This window comes from Apium graveolens, chromosome 4, assembly GCF_009905375.1.
Source record: "Apium graveolens cultivar Ventura chromosome 4, ASM990537v1, whole genome shotgun sequence".
Lineage (NCBI taxonomy): Eukaryota > Viridiplantae > Streptophyta > Magnoliopsida > Apiales > Apiaceae > Apium > Apium graveolens.
In genome coordinates, this window is record NC_133650.1 from 166,126,872 (window position 1) to 166,144,694 (window position 17,823).

Below are 17,823 nucleotides of genomic sequence, written 5' to 3' on the forward strand. Positions count from 1 at the left end.
TCTCTCTTCTTTCAATGTAAATTTAAGTATAATTTTTTAAATTTATTCTTAGATTTGTTATTTCCAAGATTTGACTTTCTAAAATTAGTACTCCTTCCGTCCCAATTTATCTGTCCTGTTTGACTTTTTACGGTCAAATTAACCCAACTTTGACTGAAAATTGCATATAGCACATTATTGAAAATATTTATAAATATTATATCATTAGAAAGTATGTTCAATTTACTTCAATATGTATTTTTCAGTTTTTCAGAATATTGAAATAATAAGCTTATATTTATGGTCAAAGTTGGGTCAATTTGACCATCAAAAATCAAACAAGACAGATAAATTGGGACGAAGGGAGTATCTATTCTCTTTTTTCAATGCATTTAATGAGGTATTTTGTTGAAAATGTTATCTAACTAATCATTTTCTTAATATACGTTTTTTTCCAAAAGCAACATGTAAAATGGGACGGAGAGAGTATGAGCGAACGTTTATGACTATTACCCTAGTGATTTACCTTTCTATGTTTTATTCTGAAGAAAGTGCTTTTTATAATGAGATTTTTAAATTTTTAATTTGAGTTATGAGCGACTGTATTCCTAAAAAGTACTTAACAGTATTATTTGAAGTACTATAGCTCGGGTAAAACTAATTATCACAATTTTTTTCTTCAAATATAAACTCTTATTAGGAATTTTTTGCAACTTTCTTCATTTGTAACTATATTCATGATTATAAAATCAAAAATTGAAAGTAAGTTTGATGGGCTGATTATGAATTAATTATTAAATTGAAAAATAATTAATTTATCAGAGACAATATCATATTTTAAAAGTAGAACGTTAAAATTATATTTTAAGGGGCATTAGACAAATTTTGGTGCAGAATTTTTTAGAGGAATGAAGAGCAAAGAATAATGACATAAAATTTGGGCCCATTATAAATCCACTGAAACACAACAATGCGATACCTTGATTCTAATATGTAACGTGTTTGTTGTTTAGAAAAAGATCTAACACGACCGTGTCTTCAAACAAATGAACTTAAGATAACTGATGCATTCCCGCTCTCGAAGGCCGGTCCTGACTCGGGATTGAAAAAATTGAGGATCCCTTGGCGCTGGGGACTGTAAACACCGAGTCCCCTGATTCTGACATATACTCGTACCCGACTGAAAAAACACCCATTATTTTGTATTAAAATATATCTTCATTAACCAAAGAGATGCCCGTTAAAAATGCCTGATTTTTCCTTCTTAAACGCAAAACTTCGTGCAAATATTTCACGAAACCACCAGCACCCTCCCCCCGAACAAAATAGAGCAGATAGTATTCTTTAGCAAAGGGGAAAAGAACGGTTCACTTTGTGCTCATCTCAAGCTCTGTAAGTTCAAATTCTAGTTCACTGACATATAACAGAGTGTGAGTTCCTGAATCAACGACATGTATACATATAATAGTATATATGAGTCCGGAGCAAAATGAGTAAACAAAGTCCTTAAAACTAAATCTACTACTACAAGAGCATTAAATTTTGAATTGTCATGCAAAACTGGAATAACCTTTTCCCTGTGATGCATTACAATTGTGAAATAACTCAAGTGCTACAGCTGAGAATTCCTACTGTACTACATTGGACATCTTTGATCCGAGAATGGCAGTCAGATTTTTGATTGTTAAGCATACTCTTGAACTTCGGACTACCATAGTAGTGGTGACTCATTACTCACACTTGATTGACCGATATATGTGACGCACAAAAAACAGAGATGCTCGGAAACCGACACTCCCAAGCATGAGGAAAAAACCATAACAAATGCAAGCCATGTATCCAAAGAAGAATGATGTCTGCATGAAACCATTCATATCTGATCGTGCATAGTAGTAATACAAGCAATAGCCGTATATGAATAATCCAGTCGATCCACCACACAGGAAAGACCTGGAAAGATCGTGAAAGAAGACAAGGTTAGTCCACATACAAAGCAACCCCTAATTTAAGTATCCTTCTAGTAAGTATTCAGATGAATGAACCACAATAGTAAAATGCAAAGTTAGACAAACTCAAAAATTCAGGACCTACAAGAAACAAATCATAGAATGGCAAAATACACCTTCTGAATTTTATAACTAATACATCTGGACACGTATATTTGCTGTGCCATTTCATTTGTAAAATGTCACCCACATTTGTCTTAACCTAGAGCAGTTTTGAGGTTTTTGATGGATGAAAATCTACCTAATATCATTATTATTGGTGGGAACTGGGAAGACAAGCATCCTCACACTTGTTCACATAGTAGATACCTGTGGTGATACCAGAGCTAAAAAGATATATAGAACACATACATTTGAAATATATACACATACACACACACACACACACATATATACACACACATGTACATATACATATAATATATACACACACATACATATAGTTGTGTGATTTGATTTTCTATCAAGCACATCAATGTATTTGATCACCGCATGTCAAAAGCAGGTAGGGGACTGGGAATAAGTAAATGATGACATATGTAGATAAATATTTTGGCATAAACATGGTAGATTAGTACCTCCACCACCATTCATGATCCTCAGCAGCAAGTTGAAAGTATGTCAATGCGACAGTAATAAATGCCGTTACAATCAGAAGAATAATGAAGACGATGAACAAGATGCTGTAGATGGTGTAAATCCTGTGGCCCCACACACTAGCAAATATATAGTAAAGTTCAATATAGATGGCACTGAAAGGCAAAAAACCAGCCATTGCCATCTGCGGAAGAGTTCCACGATACCATGGCAATGGTGGAATCTCCCTAGGATACTTTGTGGTTCGTACAGGAGCTTGAAATTCTGCCTTGCTATTCTTTCCGGCAATCCCACCTAGAACTAGTAGAGGTGATGTCACTAGGACCCATATAAGAACTATCACCACAATTGTACCAAATGGCAGTGCCGCAGTGGCATTGTAAGCAATTGCTACGGTGTTAAGGAAGCAGAATGTTAGAAACAGAGGCCCACAAAAAAGACTTCCGGTCAACAACAGATTCCTTACCTATACAGTAAAAAATTGTCAGTCAGAACAGTTATTCTCCAGTATATACATTTCCCATATTTTGGGAATAGAACTTATCCAAAGCTTAATTCTTTAAATAATCTAATGGACCAGATAGTGTAAGTGTTTTCCCACAATCGGAAACATTTACACAAACAAGGATCATTGTGCAAAAAAGTACAATGTGCAAGTAAAAAGAGTTTCGTATGAACATGTATTTGGGTTTGTTTAAAGCCCTGCAAAATCCACAACACTGAATGTGATTTTGCATGAGAAAATATCATCCAGCAACATCTATATAATGAAAATTTTAAAGTTGATCCTCATCAGAAAATCTAGCCAAGACCTTCCATTATAAATTTTAAGTTATGGAACCAATAATCACAGGTGTAAATGAGACCATAGGAACCAAAATCGATTATAAGTTCATTATCTGACATACATCCCCAATCCATAACTCTAAAGCGACCATAGATGCATCAGTTGAAACATACCCAGTTTGTTCCTTCCAATTGGCAATAAAAAGAAGCTGCAGTATAACCAGCAAATCCAGATGTAAGCGCATATATGACAACCAGTGCCGTAAACAAAGCCCCCCGGTTGTATGGATAGAACACGCCGACCAGCGCTAGCATGAAAACAAGAATTGCACTGAAAAGAAGAAAAAAGTCATAAATATACTATGATAAATATATAGGTCAACTTGACCAAACAAAGTTATTATGAAGTTTCAAGATATTTTTACATAGCAAAGAGTTGGGTGCCTGAACCAAGTGCTGCAGCAAACACAGATTTGTACTTTGGGTATCGGAAAACATCCCCATGGATGTACTTCCATCCAGTTTCTTCTTGGTCTTCTGCTGTCTCTTCGTCATGAGTGTACCTTTGGCACACATTAAGAAACAATTTTAAACTGGCACGAGAGTTTTGAAAAGACGTGAAGGTAAAATATAAATAACAGTGTTTTTCTAGCTTAAAAACAATATTATAAGAGATGACACAGTACTATACATGAAAGACTGTCTCTCTAATGAATTCAAAAGGGCACTCAGGTATTAATTACAAGGAACACTTAAAATTAAAGTATAGAAATCGTATTGCTTACTTGACAAAATCATTTTTCAATACTCTCATGAGAATTGTGGCAAGAAATCCTGTTAGGAGTAGAACTGTCACACAAGAATTGATAATTGAGAACCAATGTATTTCCAAGTGATGTGGCATATTTGATGACTGTGAGTACTTATCCATTCTTTTCTCAAAGGGAATATTTGTCTCTTTCCACTTGACAGTGTACATAAAGTCTGCATCAACTTCTTTGTCTTCCCTAAGGTCCACAAGAGCACTAGGATCAGTTCGCACATTAACCTCAATGACACGATCCTTGTTGTATAGTACCTCGAAATGAAGATGCTTAAATAAATAATATTTACTCTCTCCGGGATCGGCTTTAGTGTCTTTTTCAGCTTTACCCAAGAAACCCCAAAGTGGCAAATCATCATAGTACATCTGAAAATAGTAATCCTTTGCAACAGCACTTCGGAATTTAGAAACTTCTTCCTTTGTCAGCCTCTTCCTGCACACAACTTCCGAGTCTTTCTCAACCAGAAAGTCAAGCTGGTAGGGGGCACTCACTAGACGATCACCATTTAGAACTTCACCAAGGGCTTCTGGTTTATCACGCAAATGAGTTGAACCTGATAAACCATCAAAACAAAATTAGGTAAAATTGTAAAAGTAATCTAGCTATTAGCAAGACATGAAGGAGTATGGGGAAAAAAGGAGAGAATTCTATATAAATGACCAACCTGGCATACAGAATGGAAGATCAAAATACCTGTATGTCTCGCTGCAATTGGAGGAAAAAAATTAGCATCAACCAAACAAACAAGACCATTATTTTCTTCTAAAAATTAAAAAGTATATATATACGTATGTATTAGATAATAGCGACTCACATATTAAAAGTATTCCATTGAAATTACCAACACATAATTGATAAGTATATACACAAAAATGTCCACACAATCAATAATGAAGGACATAGTACACTACAGGCTACATGATCCAACTGCATAATCTAAGAAATAAATCACCTGTAAGACAACAATCGGGCTTCAAATAAATTTCAGCAAGTATGCGAAAACAATAAAATAAAAGAAAAGAGGTCGATCAAGGTTCCCTATTCCAGTGATTATTAAGATAGTAGATATATTCTTAAATTTATACTATTTGCTATATTGGCCCTTTTGTTACCACCGCAAGACATCAAAGCTAGTGGAGTTCACTGTCTATTTACAAATCACCAGATTTTGTTCTCTTAACATGTTACATATACATTTATTTAGTTCTTCTCAATGTGAAACTGCCCAGACTTCTTAAGCACTTATAAAAAAGACAAATGATTACCTAGAAGCTAGAATATCTAAATTGAACTTCAACTTTAAATTTTCAATAAGCGAACTTCTTGATAACTGGGTGAAACAAAGAATCTTTTAAGGTAATATAGAGATATTTAGAAAAGAGGAAGCTTTAATCATCATGTAGCAGTAAAGAAAGAGACATATGGCATATAAGTTGGTGCATGTTTGGCATGTCGTAGTTTGTAGACATCGGTGCCTGAGTACGGATCTGAGGTGTATGATGGTGACATCTGTAGTTTTCTAGCTTTCACATGATTATTTAAAAAAAAGGCAGGGACGGCAGTGGAGTCCGTGCAATGGCTAGGTATAATTTTTTTTTGTCTGAGCCAGCCAGTATTTTAGGTTCCCCTCTGTCATCGAGATTTAATGAACAGCTTCCTTCTAATGAATAATTTTTGTCAGTAACAGTATCGCCCTAGATGAACAAGAATTGGTACACGAATTGGTAGAACAAAATTCATAAAAATACTTATTTGGCGTAAAAATTAGAATCCAAATACAACTTTATGAATTTTAGGTACAGGAATTGGTAGAACATAATTCAAATATCGCCAATTGTGAATTTCAGAAGTGAAATTACCAATTCATTTTATATATTCAGTTGAAGATAAATGAAATTAAAAGACAGTCGATTCTCAGCCCCATAACGCATTGCACCTTCTCTCATACAGTGGAGATAACTAAAAGCATAAACCACAAAAAAGACTTGCAAACCAACATCTACATTTCCAATCCCCAGCTAAATCAGCTCCACTCAAACAAATAATTCTGTTTCCGAAAACAACAATTTACGAAAAATCTTTACAGGCATTCAGCAGTAGCAACACAAATTCCAGATCCAATCAACAAAAAAAGCAGTAACACTCAACTGAATAATTTGAAACAAAATCGAGCATAATTACAAAATTAAAAATTGGGGGGGGGGATAGAAAAGGAATAATAATACCTAGGGTTCTGAAAGGGACCGACTTTGTTGACATAAAGAGGGACAGAATCGCCATTTTTATACTTGTGATTTGAAGAACTTGCACTTGACGATGAGATCGTCAGCACCAGTAATACCACTACAGACAACCCCCGTTCCATTTTCAATCACACATAAACGCACACACTGATGATGATGGGATGTGTATATATGATATGTGTAGGACAGAATAGTAAATTAATAGATCTGGATCTCCCTGGGAGAAGATAATAAGCGATTAATTAATCAAATCAAAAACGAGAACTTGATGTACTATGTGGAGAGAGATAGAGAGAGATTACTTATTGAGTGTATACTCAAACTCACTCTTTCCACGCGCTTTATGGCATCTCACATTACTTTATTTATGGTTTTATTTTTCAACAAAGAATCTAAAAATTTTATGCTACATTTAATTTTTTGTTGGATGGAATATGTTAAATATACAAACTTCAAAGTATATAATAATACTCAGTAATTACAATATCATTCTCATTTATTTATATGAAAAGATATTTCAATTTCAGAGATAATTTTAGAAAAGTTAACCCGTATATATATATAGGGTTTTGGTTCACAACCCCGGGTGGTTGTACTAACCACCTTCTGCATTGAAATATAGCGGCAGATACTGCCGCAATGTTTCATTGCAAAGGCTGCAATGAAACATTGCTGCAGATACTGCCGCATTGTTTCAATGCAACAATACTACCGCATTGTTTCATTGCAACAACGCAATGAAGCAGTTATTTAATTTCTTAAATAACAAAAAAATATATTTTAATGATTTAATTTGTTTCCGATAATAACGGAGTTAAAAAGTATATAACTAATTTGAACAACAACTTATTTCTATATTTACTAATTTTATTACTACTTCCCATTTATATTATCAATTGTATAATGAGTTAAGAATTTAAAATTTAATTAGATATATAATCGGAAAAATAATTAAAATATTAGTTTTAATGAAAAAAATAAAAAAAAACACAGATGATAACTGAAATGTTAAATGTTATGATTGTTTATTGATCGAAAGGTGTCGTCCGACACCTTTCGATCAATAAACAATCATACTTGTTTGCCTTGAACTTTTTTGAGTGAATTCTACATAAACTATTTTAATTTAAATTTTAAATATTTCAAATTTATGTATAATAACACATTTGTACTGTATAATGAAGTTATACTGAATTAAAAAAAATTATACAATTTTTCCATTTTAAATAAATAAGAACAAAATAATAAAAAAATCTCCTCCTCCCGCAATGTGTCAACGCGGGAGGTGTAAATCACAGCCACAACATATTTAAAACACGTGGGCAGGTGGTTGAAGAGCCACCTGCCGCATTGTTTCATTGATGGGGCCGCAATGACACAATGCGGTAGGTGGCCGAGTTATTCTAAGTTATTTTATAATTTTTATAGGCAAAGAAAATTCAATAAAATTTCATTTTTTTAGTTTTTCATATTTTTAATATGTGCATGATAACATAACAAGAAATTTTTATATAGTTTGTTACCAAGAAATTTTTAACATTTTAGAGGCTAAGTTATTTTATATTTTTTATAGGCAAAGAAAATTCGATAACAATTCATTTTTTTAGTTTTTCATATTTTTAATTTTTAACATTATATTTGTTTATTATAAATTAAAAATTGATAAATTAAATTCGACAATACAAGAAAGATAAATATTAAATAATTTATTTCATTAAAATAGAAAAGGAGTACATTCAAATATTTTCTTAAACAAAATACATAATAACTTAAACATTTTATTCCGACGAGAATGATTAAGTTTTAACGGTGTTGGAAGAACCGCCTTTATCACCCTTATCGTCGTCCTTCTTCCTCTTCAACTTTCCGCCTTCGCCTTCGCCTCATCTTCCTTTCTTTTCTTGCGCTCAAGCGCCATTTGAATACGGCGGAGAGCTATTGCTATGTCTTCATCTCCTTCCGGCCCATCATAAGCCACGTCATTGATAATTACCTTGTTATTGTCCCAATCATAGTAGAAAATCATTTTTCGGAAAATAGAGAGAAGAGAATGTTGAAGAGAAAATATAGAATGAAAAAAAATGAGATTACAAAAGCACTATTTATAGGCTGAAAACCGGAATTTTAAAAACCAAAAATTTAATTTAGGCACAAAAAAAAATGTTGCGGAAGCTGAGGGGTAAGACTGTTGACTAATCTGCCGCATTGACCCAATGCGGCAGGCACGACTGTAGCAATGGGTCAATGCGGAAAGTGATTCTGCAGCAATGAGCCAATGCGGTATGTCGGTCCAACCTTTGACCAGTCAACTTATAATAATAATGGCACAAAAATTAAGTATGAATTCACAAAAAAGTATAAAATTATTAATATAAATTTTAAAAACAAAAATTAGGTATGAATTCACAAAAATTGATATTGATTTAATATTTGCACAAAAATTAAGTATGAATTCACAAAAATTTATATTGATTTAATATTTGCACAAAAATTAAGTATGAATTCACAAAAAAGTATAAAATTAATAATATAAATTTTATTATTAAAATTGATAATTTGATTTTTTAACTAAAATAACATATATGACAATTTTTAAAAACATAAAACTCACAAAATATTGTAATAATAAAAATTCAGAAATACTATTTGAAAACCAAAAATTTAATTTAGGCAAAAAAAAAATGTTGCGGAAGCTGAGGGGTAAGACTGTTGACTAGTCAATGCGAACTAGTGACGGATAACTCGACGGATAATCCTTTTAATTATCCGACGGATGACTCTCCCGCAATAATTCAATGCTGAGGTCTCCGACGGATGAGGATTTATATCACTCGACGGGTAATCCTTTTGATTATCCGACGGATGCTCTCCCGCAATGATTCAATGCTGAAGTCTCCGACGGATACTTATTTGTTGAGGAGAAACTGATCCAATTCGGAGGTTCTTACTCAGAGAATCCTTGGGCTTAGGTTATAATTATATTCAATTCAACCCATTGTCAAATCCTACTCGGCGAATCGGCGATTTGACAGCAAAAGCAATAAAAAATCCAATATATAATATTATATTGCGTCAGGAACTCGGCTATAATGGCTCCAAAATCTGGTTGGTGGTTATATTTAATGGGTCACTCCAGCAATGTTTCATTACTGGAATGTTTCATTGCTGGAGACAGTTTTGTTTGATTCAACATTTACTTCAACATTGGTGGTTATATTTAATGGGTCACTCCAGCAATGTTTCATTGCTGGAATGTTTCATTGCTGGAGACAGTTTTGTTTGATTCAACATTTACTTCTTATTACTCATTTTACAATTTACAATATACTTTCAACAATTTCAAATTTACTTTCAATTTACTCATTCTTGAAGGTGATCTCAAAAGGTTTGTTTTCGATTGTTGATGGCTTCTTTTTTATTTAAAGCTTGTAGTTCCTCTTCTAGTGAAAATGATAATTACGATTATTATACCCCCTCGTTAGACGAAACCCCGTAGCTCGTCGTAAGTTATTTGTTGATGAAGATACTATAAATTTTGATAGTGATAATATTGATGTTGATTATGTTAGTGTTCATAATGTTGATAATAACGTTGGTGGTAATAATGTTGGCGGTCATAATGTTGATGATAACGTTGGTGGTGATAATGTTGGCGGTCATAATGTTGATGATAACGTTGGTGGTGATAATTTTGACGGTGAAAATGTTGATGACGTAAAAGATGAGAAAAATGTTGAGAAAAAGAATCATGGATTTAAGAATAGTAACGATGTTGTGCCTTATGTCGGCAAGATTTTCGATACATTGGATGATGCGGAAGCATTTTATAGGAATTATGGTCGAAAAGAGGGATTCGAGATAATAATTAGGAATACTCATAAGCGAACAAACATAAATGAACCATCATACCGTTTGTTTATTTGTCGAAAAGGTGGAAGGGTAGGAGCGACGCCGTTGGATTTTGGTAAAGGAAAACGAGTTAGAGAGGTAATTCCACGAACGAATTGTGGTGCTCGAATGTGTGTCGTTCACAAAATGAAGATGGACAAATGGCAAATTAGTTCGGTGGATTTAGAACACAATCATAAATTGGTGTCGCCGGAAAAAGTTCAATTTTTTCAAAGATCACTCAACATAGATCCTATGACGCGATCATTGATTGAGTTGTTTAACAAATCGGGAATTGAGACGGGCAAAGTAATGAAGTTTCTTAGCGAGACAAAGGGGGGTGTTGAAAATCTTGGTTTTTCTAATCAAGACGTACGTAATGTCATACGTGATATTCGGCGCCGAGTGTTTGATCGGGTGATGCGGAGTGTGGATTACTTTTGTTACGAGAACTACAAGAAAATAGTTTTGGTAATTTCTTTTATCGGGTGGATGTAGATGATGAGAATCGTGTACGGGGTTTGGTGTGGGTTGATCCTCGGTCCATGAACGCGTACAAGAATTTTGGTGATGTAGTTACGTTTGATTCAACTTACCGGATGAATAGGTATTGTATGCCTTTCATACCTATTACGGGCGTAAACCACCATTATCAAAATATACTATTTGGATTTGCACTTGTAAGGGATGAGACTGAGGTATCGTATAAGTGGGTTTTGAGGACATGGTTGGAAGCCGTCGACAATAAACCGCCTCGAACAATTATTACTGATCAAGACATTGCATTGGGAAATGCCATTGCCGAGGTCATGCCTATGCCACAAACAAAGCATACGTATTGTACATGGCATATAAGTAGTAAGTTTCCCGAGAAGTTGTCTTATTTGTACACAAATTATCCGGAGTTCAAGACAGAGTTTAATGCATGTGTGTACAAGTCGTTGACACCTACAGAATTTGAAGGTAAATGGGAGCAATTAGTCGAGAAATACGATCTTGAGGATCATGCTTGGTTAAATGACATGTATGCTATTAGAACTCAATGGATTGGTGCTTACACGAAGCAACATTTTTCCGCTGGCATGACTACAACTTCAAGAAGCGAGTCTACAAATTTTTTTTTTGATGAATATATGCAATCATCTACCGGTTTGAAGGAATTCATTGAAGAACTCCCAAAAGGCTTTGGAGACACAATATCTGAAGGAGGTTAAAGCCGATTATGACAGCGAACAATTGGAAAGGAGATTAGTTTTGCACTCATCCTTGGAAATGCATGCATCCGAAATCTACACGAAAGAAATGTTCAAACGGTTTCAAAAGGAGCTTATGAAAAGTACATGTTACATCGTGAACAGTGTCAAAAACAATGGAACTTATATGTCGAAACTGTATTTGGTTGAGAAGGCTACCCTTCCGGAGAATTGCAGAAGAAAATATCGAGTGACGGTTTTCATGTATGAAAAAATTGAATGCTCGTGTAAGAAGTTTGAACATTCCGGGATGATTTGCAAACACATAATTCGTTATCTTGACAAAAAACAAAAAATCAAGATACCGGAAAGTCTCATCATGGGTAGGTGGACAATGAACGGCAACAAAATTGCGGGGCCTCTTCCATATGCTCTTCCCTGTATTGGTAATGATGGTGCATCACAACCATTAAGGTATGGTGCATTGTGCAAATCTTTTCAAGATTTAGCTGCTTCCAGTAGTTGTTCTGTTTCACAGTATAAATACTTAATGGGTGTGATTGATAGAGAGAAGAGATACTTGAAAGATGCTTTTGTGGATGAAGAGCGTAGAGAAATAACCCATGAGGCGAAAACTCAAGAGGACTACCAACATGATCCAATATTTGATCCTCCAACGTCGAAAACTAAAGGAAGGAAGAAAACAAAAAGATAAAAAAGTGGAATTGAGACAGCAACTTCAAAGATCAAGATCGAGCCTCGAAAGTGCAATTATTGTGGGGCGATCGGAGGAGAACATGATGCAAGAAACTGTCCCCTAAGGGAGGAGCATGATCGAAGAAATTTTTAGGTTTTAACCTAACAATTGTTGACAAGTAGTACATTAGTTCTTTTAACGTTATTTAAATTTACACATAATATTAATGTTGCATATTAATGTTATTTTTTTAACAAAAATATTATCCAACTCTTATTATTAATATTAATATTGTTTAAAATATTTTCAACACCAAAACTCTTATTATCCAACTTAAAATATTGTAAGAGAATTGTGATAGAGCACCCATCAGTGAGACATTGCTAGAGGTCTCACTGCAGCAATGACTCATTGTTGGGTACTCTGCTCCACCCAAAACTCACTGCCTCTTTTTGTTAACAAAAGTGAGTTTAGTAATATTAATATTTTTAAAATATTTTCCAACACCAAAATTCTTAAAATATTTAAAATATGCAGTATTAATGTAAAATTTTGAAAAAAGTGATTTAATCAACAAAGTCAACTAAACATTAAATTAGTCAATGCGAACTAGTGACGAATAACTCGACGGATAATCCTTATTATTATCCGACGGATGACTCTCCCGCAATGATTCAATGATGAGGTCTTCTGCAATGATTATTCGACGGATGACTCTTCTGCAATGATTCAATGCCGAGGTCTCCGACGGATGAGGATTTATATCACTCGACGGATAATCCTTTTGATTATTCGACGGATGACTCTCCCATAATGATTCAATGCTGAGGTCTCCGAAGGATGAGGATTTATATCACTCGACGGATAATCCTTTTGATTATTCGATGGATGACTCTCCCGCAATGATTCAATGCTGAGGTCTCCGACGGATGAGGATTTATATCACTCGACGGATAATACTTTTGATTATCCGACGGATGACTCTCCCGCAATGATTCAATGCTGAGGTCTGTGACCAGTTTTCTGCAGAAAACTGACAAGCAACCTAGTGCTTGCCAGTTTTCTGCAGAAAACTGGTCACAGACCTTTATACTGCTAACATCAACATTGCGGGTGATTTACATAGTTTAAGAAAAAAAACGGCATGGTTCCGTTTATTTTTATAACTTACCAACCTGTTTCAACTAAATCTAAATCAACCAACTAATCAACATCAAATCTAAATGCAACATCAATCCAATAAAAATAATCATAATCAATAATAAAGAAAACACCGGAACAAATCCAAAATATAAACTATAGTCCTCTGTTCCTATGCTGGATCCCATACTCACTTATCCGTCTAGCGAGCCCTTTTGAAAGCTCCCAAGCTATGCGATACCGGAATGTCCAAATACCCAATACAAGCTCCCAAACAGCATCTCTTAACGATATGCCATTAAGTATAGCATCCATGTACTTGCACACGTACACGCCACAATCATGGGTATTGGACTGCATCGGTCATTCCTGTACGAAATGAACCTTCAACTTATGTTCATCAAATCTGGAAGGATCCAAGTAATGCAACATAGCTGGCACTATGCACTCCTAGAAAGGTTTGGTTTCATATAATTAGTAACCAACAATGACAAGTGTATGTAAATTGACTAGTAATTACGAAGAACATAGAATACCATGGCATATATATATCGAGAGTAAATACTCTTAAGACTATCCCCCCATTCAGCTAGAGGATCAATTAAAAGGAGCTTCTGTTGTTTAATGTCCAGAATGAACAAAAACCAGTGAGCATCATTGCAGCAAGGGTAGAAAGCAAAGTCACAATCCAATAATGATGGCCCAATCCTTTGGACTACATATGAATTATATAAACTATGCAGACCGGCCAACTGCACATTTGAAAGTTCAGCTTCGGGATGGGCCTGCAACATTGAAACAATTATAAAAGATCAAATGAACTACAAAATCAAAGAGTTATCAATTATCATTAACTTAGTAACACATAAACTAAAAAGTACTTTTTGTTTTACCTTCAAGTTCTTGCAATAATCTTTTAACAGCAGTTGCACAAAAAAGCTGAAGTTAAAGAAGAACTTCTTAGCCGTGGGCTCCAGACCTGAGATGGACTCCCTAACCTTCAACAACTCTATGTAGGCATCCACGACATTGCTGTCTAAATCACATTCGGGCTTTAAGGTCTGGACATAATCTCAAGTAAGCTCAGCAGTGCCTCTATGATCTCTCCAAATAAAATCATTCTTATTACCCCACCAGTGCTTGTATAGCCAAAAAATCTTCCTGTTTTTCAATGGCCTCGTCATATCAGCATGCCGCCCAGGACCACCCCGCCTCAGTTTATCCTTCAACTTGTCTTCATCAGTGTCCATCTGCAAATACATTTCAAGAGAATCAAATCATACACATATTCAAAATACGTACTGCAAGAATCAAACATAAAAAATGGAATGATTCAACATACGTACATCAAGAATCATCCTCAAACTATCAGGAATAACATCACTATGACTACCGAATTTCACCATGCCACCTGCAAGTGGAGTCAACTTAGTAGCAGGAGTCAACTCAGAACTCCCAAAAGTGCGCTCGGTAGTAGGAGTAACAGGGGTAGCAGTAGCAGCAACCTACAAATGCATTGAGTATCAAACATTATATACATCTCTAAATCTAAAGAGTTAGACTACTCGAATAACATACTCGAATATGTATAAGACACACAATAGTAAAAAAAAGTAAAGCTCTAAAACTAAAGAGTAGTACCTCAGACTGAACAACATCAGACTGAACAACAGGGGGGCGGATAGGGGGGTCGACTGTGAAGCAGGGGGAGCAGTAGCAGCAACCTACAAATGCATTGAGTATCAAACATTATATACACCTCTAAAACTAAGGAGTTAGACTACTCGAATAACATACTCGAATATGTATAAGACACACAATAGTAAGAAAAAGTAAAGCTCTAAAACTAAAGAGTAGTACCTCAGACTGAACAACATCAGACTGAACAACAGGGGGCGGATAGGGGGGTCGACTGTGAAGCAGGGGTTGCAGTAGCAGCAACCTACAAATGCATTGAGTATCAAACATTATATACACCTCTAAAACTAAAGAGTTAGACTACTCGAATAACATACTCGAATATGTATAAGACACACAATAGTAAAAAAAGTAAAGTTCTAAAACTAAAGAGTAGTACCTCAGACTGAACAACAGGGGGGGCGGATAGGGGGGTCGACTGTGAAGCAGGGGTAGCAGTAGCAGCAACCTACAAATGGATTGCGTATCAAACATTATATACACCTCTAAAACTAAAGAGTTAGACTACTCGAATAACATGCTCGAATATGTATAAGACACACAATAGTAAAAAAAGTAAAGTTCTATAACTAAAGAGTAGTACCTGACGAGGACGTTTACTGGCTGCCTATGTAGGTGAATCATGAGAATCAGAAGCAAACTCCTGCAATAACACGATAAGATAACGATCATACACACATTCACATTCAATATAGTAGACTGGATTTTGGAATGACTTAAATGAAACGCACCTCACGTGTACATTTATGCGGTGAAGGATGAGCATTTGGATCAATATGCATATCCTGTGCATGTGAGGGTCTATCAAAACTGGGTCTACTGAATGCAGGACCCCTCCACTCAGTGTTGACTCGATCATAACGAATCAGAAACTCAGGAATGCACTCATAGAACAAGTCTGGGGGATCATGGCTGTGAATAGCATGCAATGTCCTCATCCCACAGTCAAGCTACACAAATCATTAACTATTAATCATCTACCTAAACACCCTATAAAAATGCAACAATGAAATAAATGAATACGGGATTCAAATATTAATCTAAACTCTAAAACATACCGCATCAGCCATGTCCTGCTGAGAGTACCAGTCACGTGGCACTATCTTGCGTGAATCAACACCCACAAAACGAGTAATCCTCAGCTTACTATGGGTCCTATACCAGTATATATACTGGTCAATGCTCACGTACTGCCCCTCTCCAACGGGCTCTATCCGGCCATCAAGATAAGCATACCACTCATCCCGATACTGTCTCAAAGTAGTCATATGCTGGTCCCTCTGCCAACGAGATAACCTGTCCCTCCGTAGAGCAGACATATCAATAGGATCATCTGGAATATGCTGCAGCATACCGAACTGTCTCAAGACTCTGTCCGGTATGACATACTCGACAATCTCGAAGCAAATAAGTGGAATACGGTCGAGACTCATATACGAAGCATCCATCATCTCAACATCATACTGCTCCTCAGAATAGTCCACCGCATCAAAGAATAACCGATAAGGCTCCCATGTCAGCCAACTCATCTCAAATCGGTCAAAATCCCCTCGGTACTGACCTATAAGCAAAACAATAAGGGAACATATGAAATTGGATAGTTCAAAAGCATGCAAATGTTTATTCGAAGGAGAGTTCAAATAGTAAATATGCAAAAAAGAACTACCTGTATGGTGGTGAGGGTTCTCCCTCCGATCAGGGTTTGGCTCAGCCCATGCCAAAGCCCTCGGCCAAACAAGCTCCACCCCAGGTACAATCTTAGGAGCACCAGGTAACAACCTCTCGTGTGCCACAACATTAGGAGCATCGTGCATCCATTAAGTGCTGTTGCACTCTTATGAGCAGCCTTGGTCAAACCTCTAAACAAATAGCTCAATACAGCAGCTCCCCATGCATACGATTTAATCCGAGGTGAATCCTGGATGAGTTGTAAGTACCTGCGACAAAGGAAATACAGAGTAAGTAAGAATACAGGGCAAAATAAGGGCATGATTTTTAGGTCACACACACACTGTAGAGGGGGTGAATACAGTGTATAGTACACTCAAATTGAACTTTAAGAACTTAAGTAACAGAAAACAAACTTTATTGAAACAATAAACTCTGTTACAGTATGGAACTTTTACCTCTCAGTGATGAACAATATCACGAGAGCTGCAAGGGTTACAATGAATAATCTTCTCGAATAATGATAACACTTATAGTGTAAACCCTATGTCTGTGTTTATATACTACATAGTTACAAGATAATCGCTAATTGATATGGAATATAATTCTGCTTCCTAAAATATATCAATTAGATATCTTTTCTTCCAAGTATTCCATTCTTTACAGAATTCCTTCTTCATGCATATCTCTTCTTATGTTTATCTTGATCTTCTTTCCTTTAATCAGCTACTGTCCTTATTTGATCGTCCTTCAGCACTTAAGTTCTGATATCTATCTTCTGATGATTATCTCCTGATAACATAAGTACTGATATCCTTAAGTCCTGACTTCCAGTATAAGTACTGATCAACAGTTAAGTACTGATTTATCCTGTTCTAGTAAGATCTGAAAGCTAAACATAAAACATATTAGCCATGACATTATCAAATATATCTAACAATCTCCCCCAACTTGTAAATTAGCATAATATACAAGTTTAACAGATATTTGATGATGTCAAAAACATTAAGTACAAATGCATGAGAATTAGACTAGATAACTACAACTTACAGTCCTTAAAGCTTTACCAATATTCAACTTCTGATAACAACTTCAGCCTGTATA

General features: G+C 35.4%; 2 protein-coding genes across 2 annotated transcripts; one reads left to right on the forward strand and one right to left on the reverse strand.

The window, feature by feature from the left end:
* Positions 1-1,370: 1,370 nt before the first annotated feature.
* On the reverse strand, positions 1,371-6,770 carry LOC141720422 (transmembrane 9 superfamily member 3-like). The gene is made up of 7 exons (XM_074522823.1): positions 6,418-6,770; positions 4,857-4,897; positions 4,154-4,745; positions 3,794-3,931; positions 3,543-3,699; positions 2,564-3,048; positions 1,371-1,929 (listed from the first exon to the last, which is right to left on the reverse strand). Exons 1-7 carry the CDS (start codon positions 6,555-6,557, stop codon positions 1,710-1,712), a joined length of 1,773 nt encoding a protein of 590 aa, XP_074378924.1. The 5' UTR covers positions 6,558-6,770; the 3' UTR covers positions 1,371-1,709.
* Positions 6,771-9,671: 2,901 nt separating this feature from the next.
* LOC141719129 (protein FAR1-RELATED SEQUENCE 5-like) lies at positions 9,672-11,537 on the forward strand. Its single transcript, XM_074521510.1, has 3 exons — positions 9,672-9,820; positions 9,918-10,711; positions 10,822-11,537. Exons 1-3 carry the CDS (start codon positions 9,672-9,674, stop codon positions 11,535-11,537), a joined length of 1,659 nt encoding a protein of 552 aa, XP_074377611.1.
* The last annotated feature ends 6,286 nt before the right edge of the window (positions 11,538-17,823 follow it).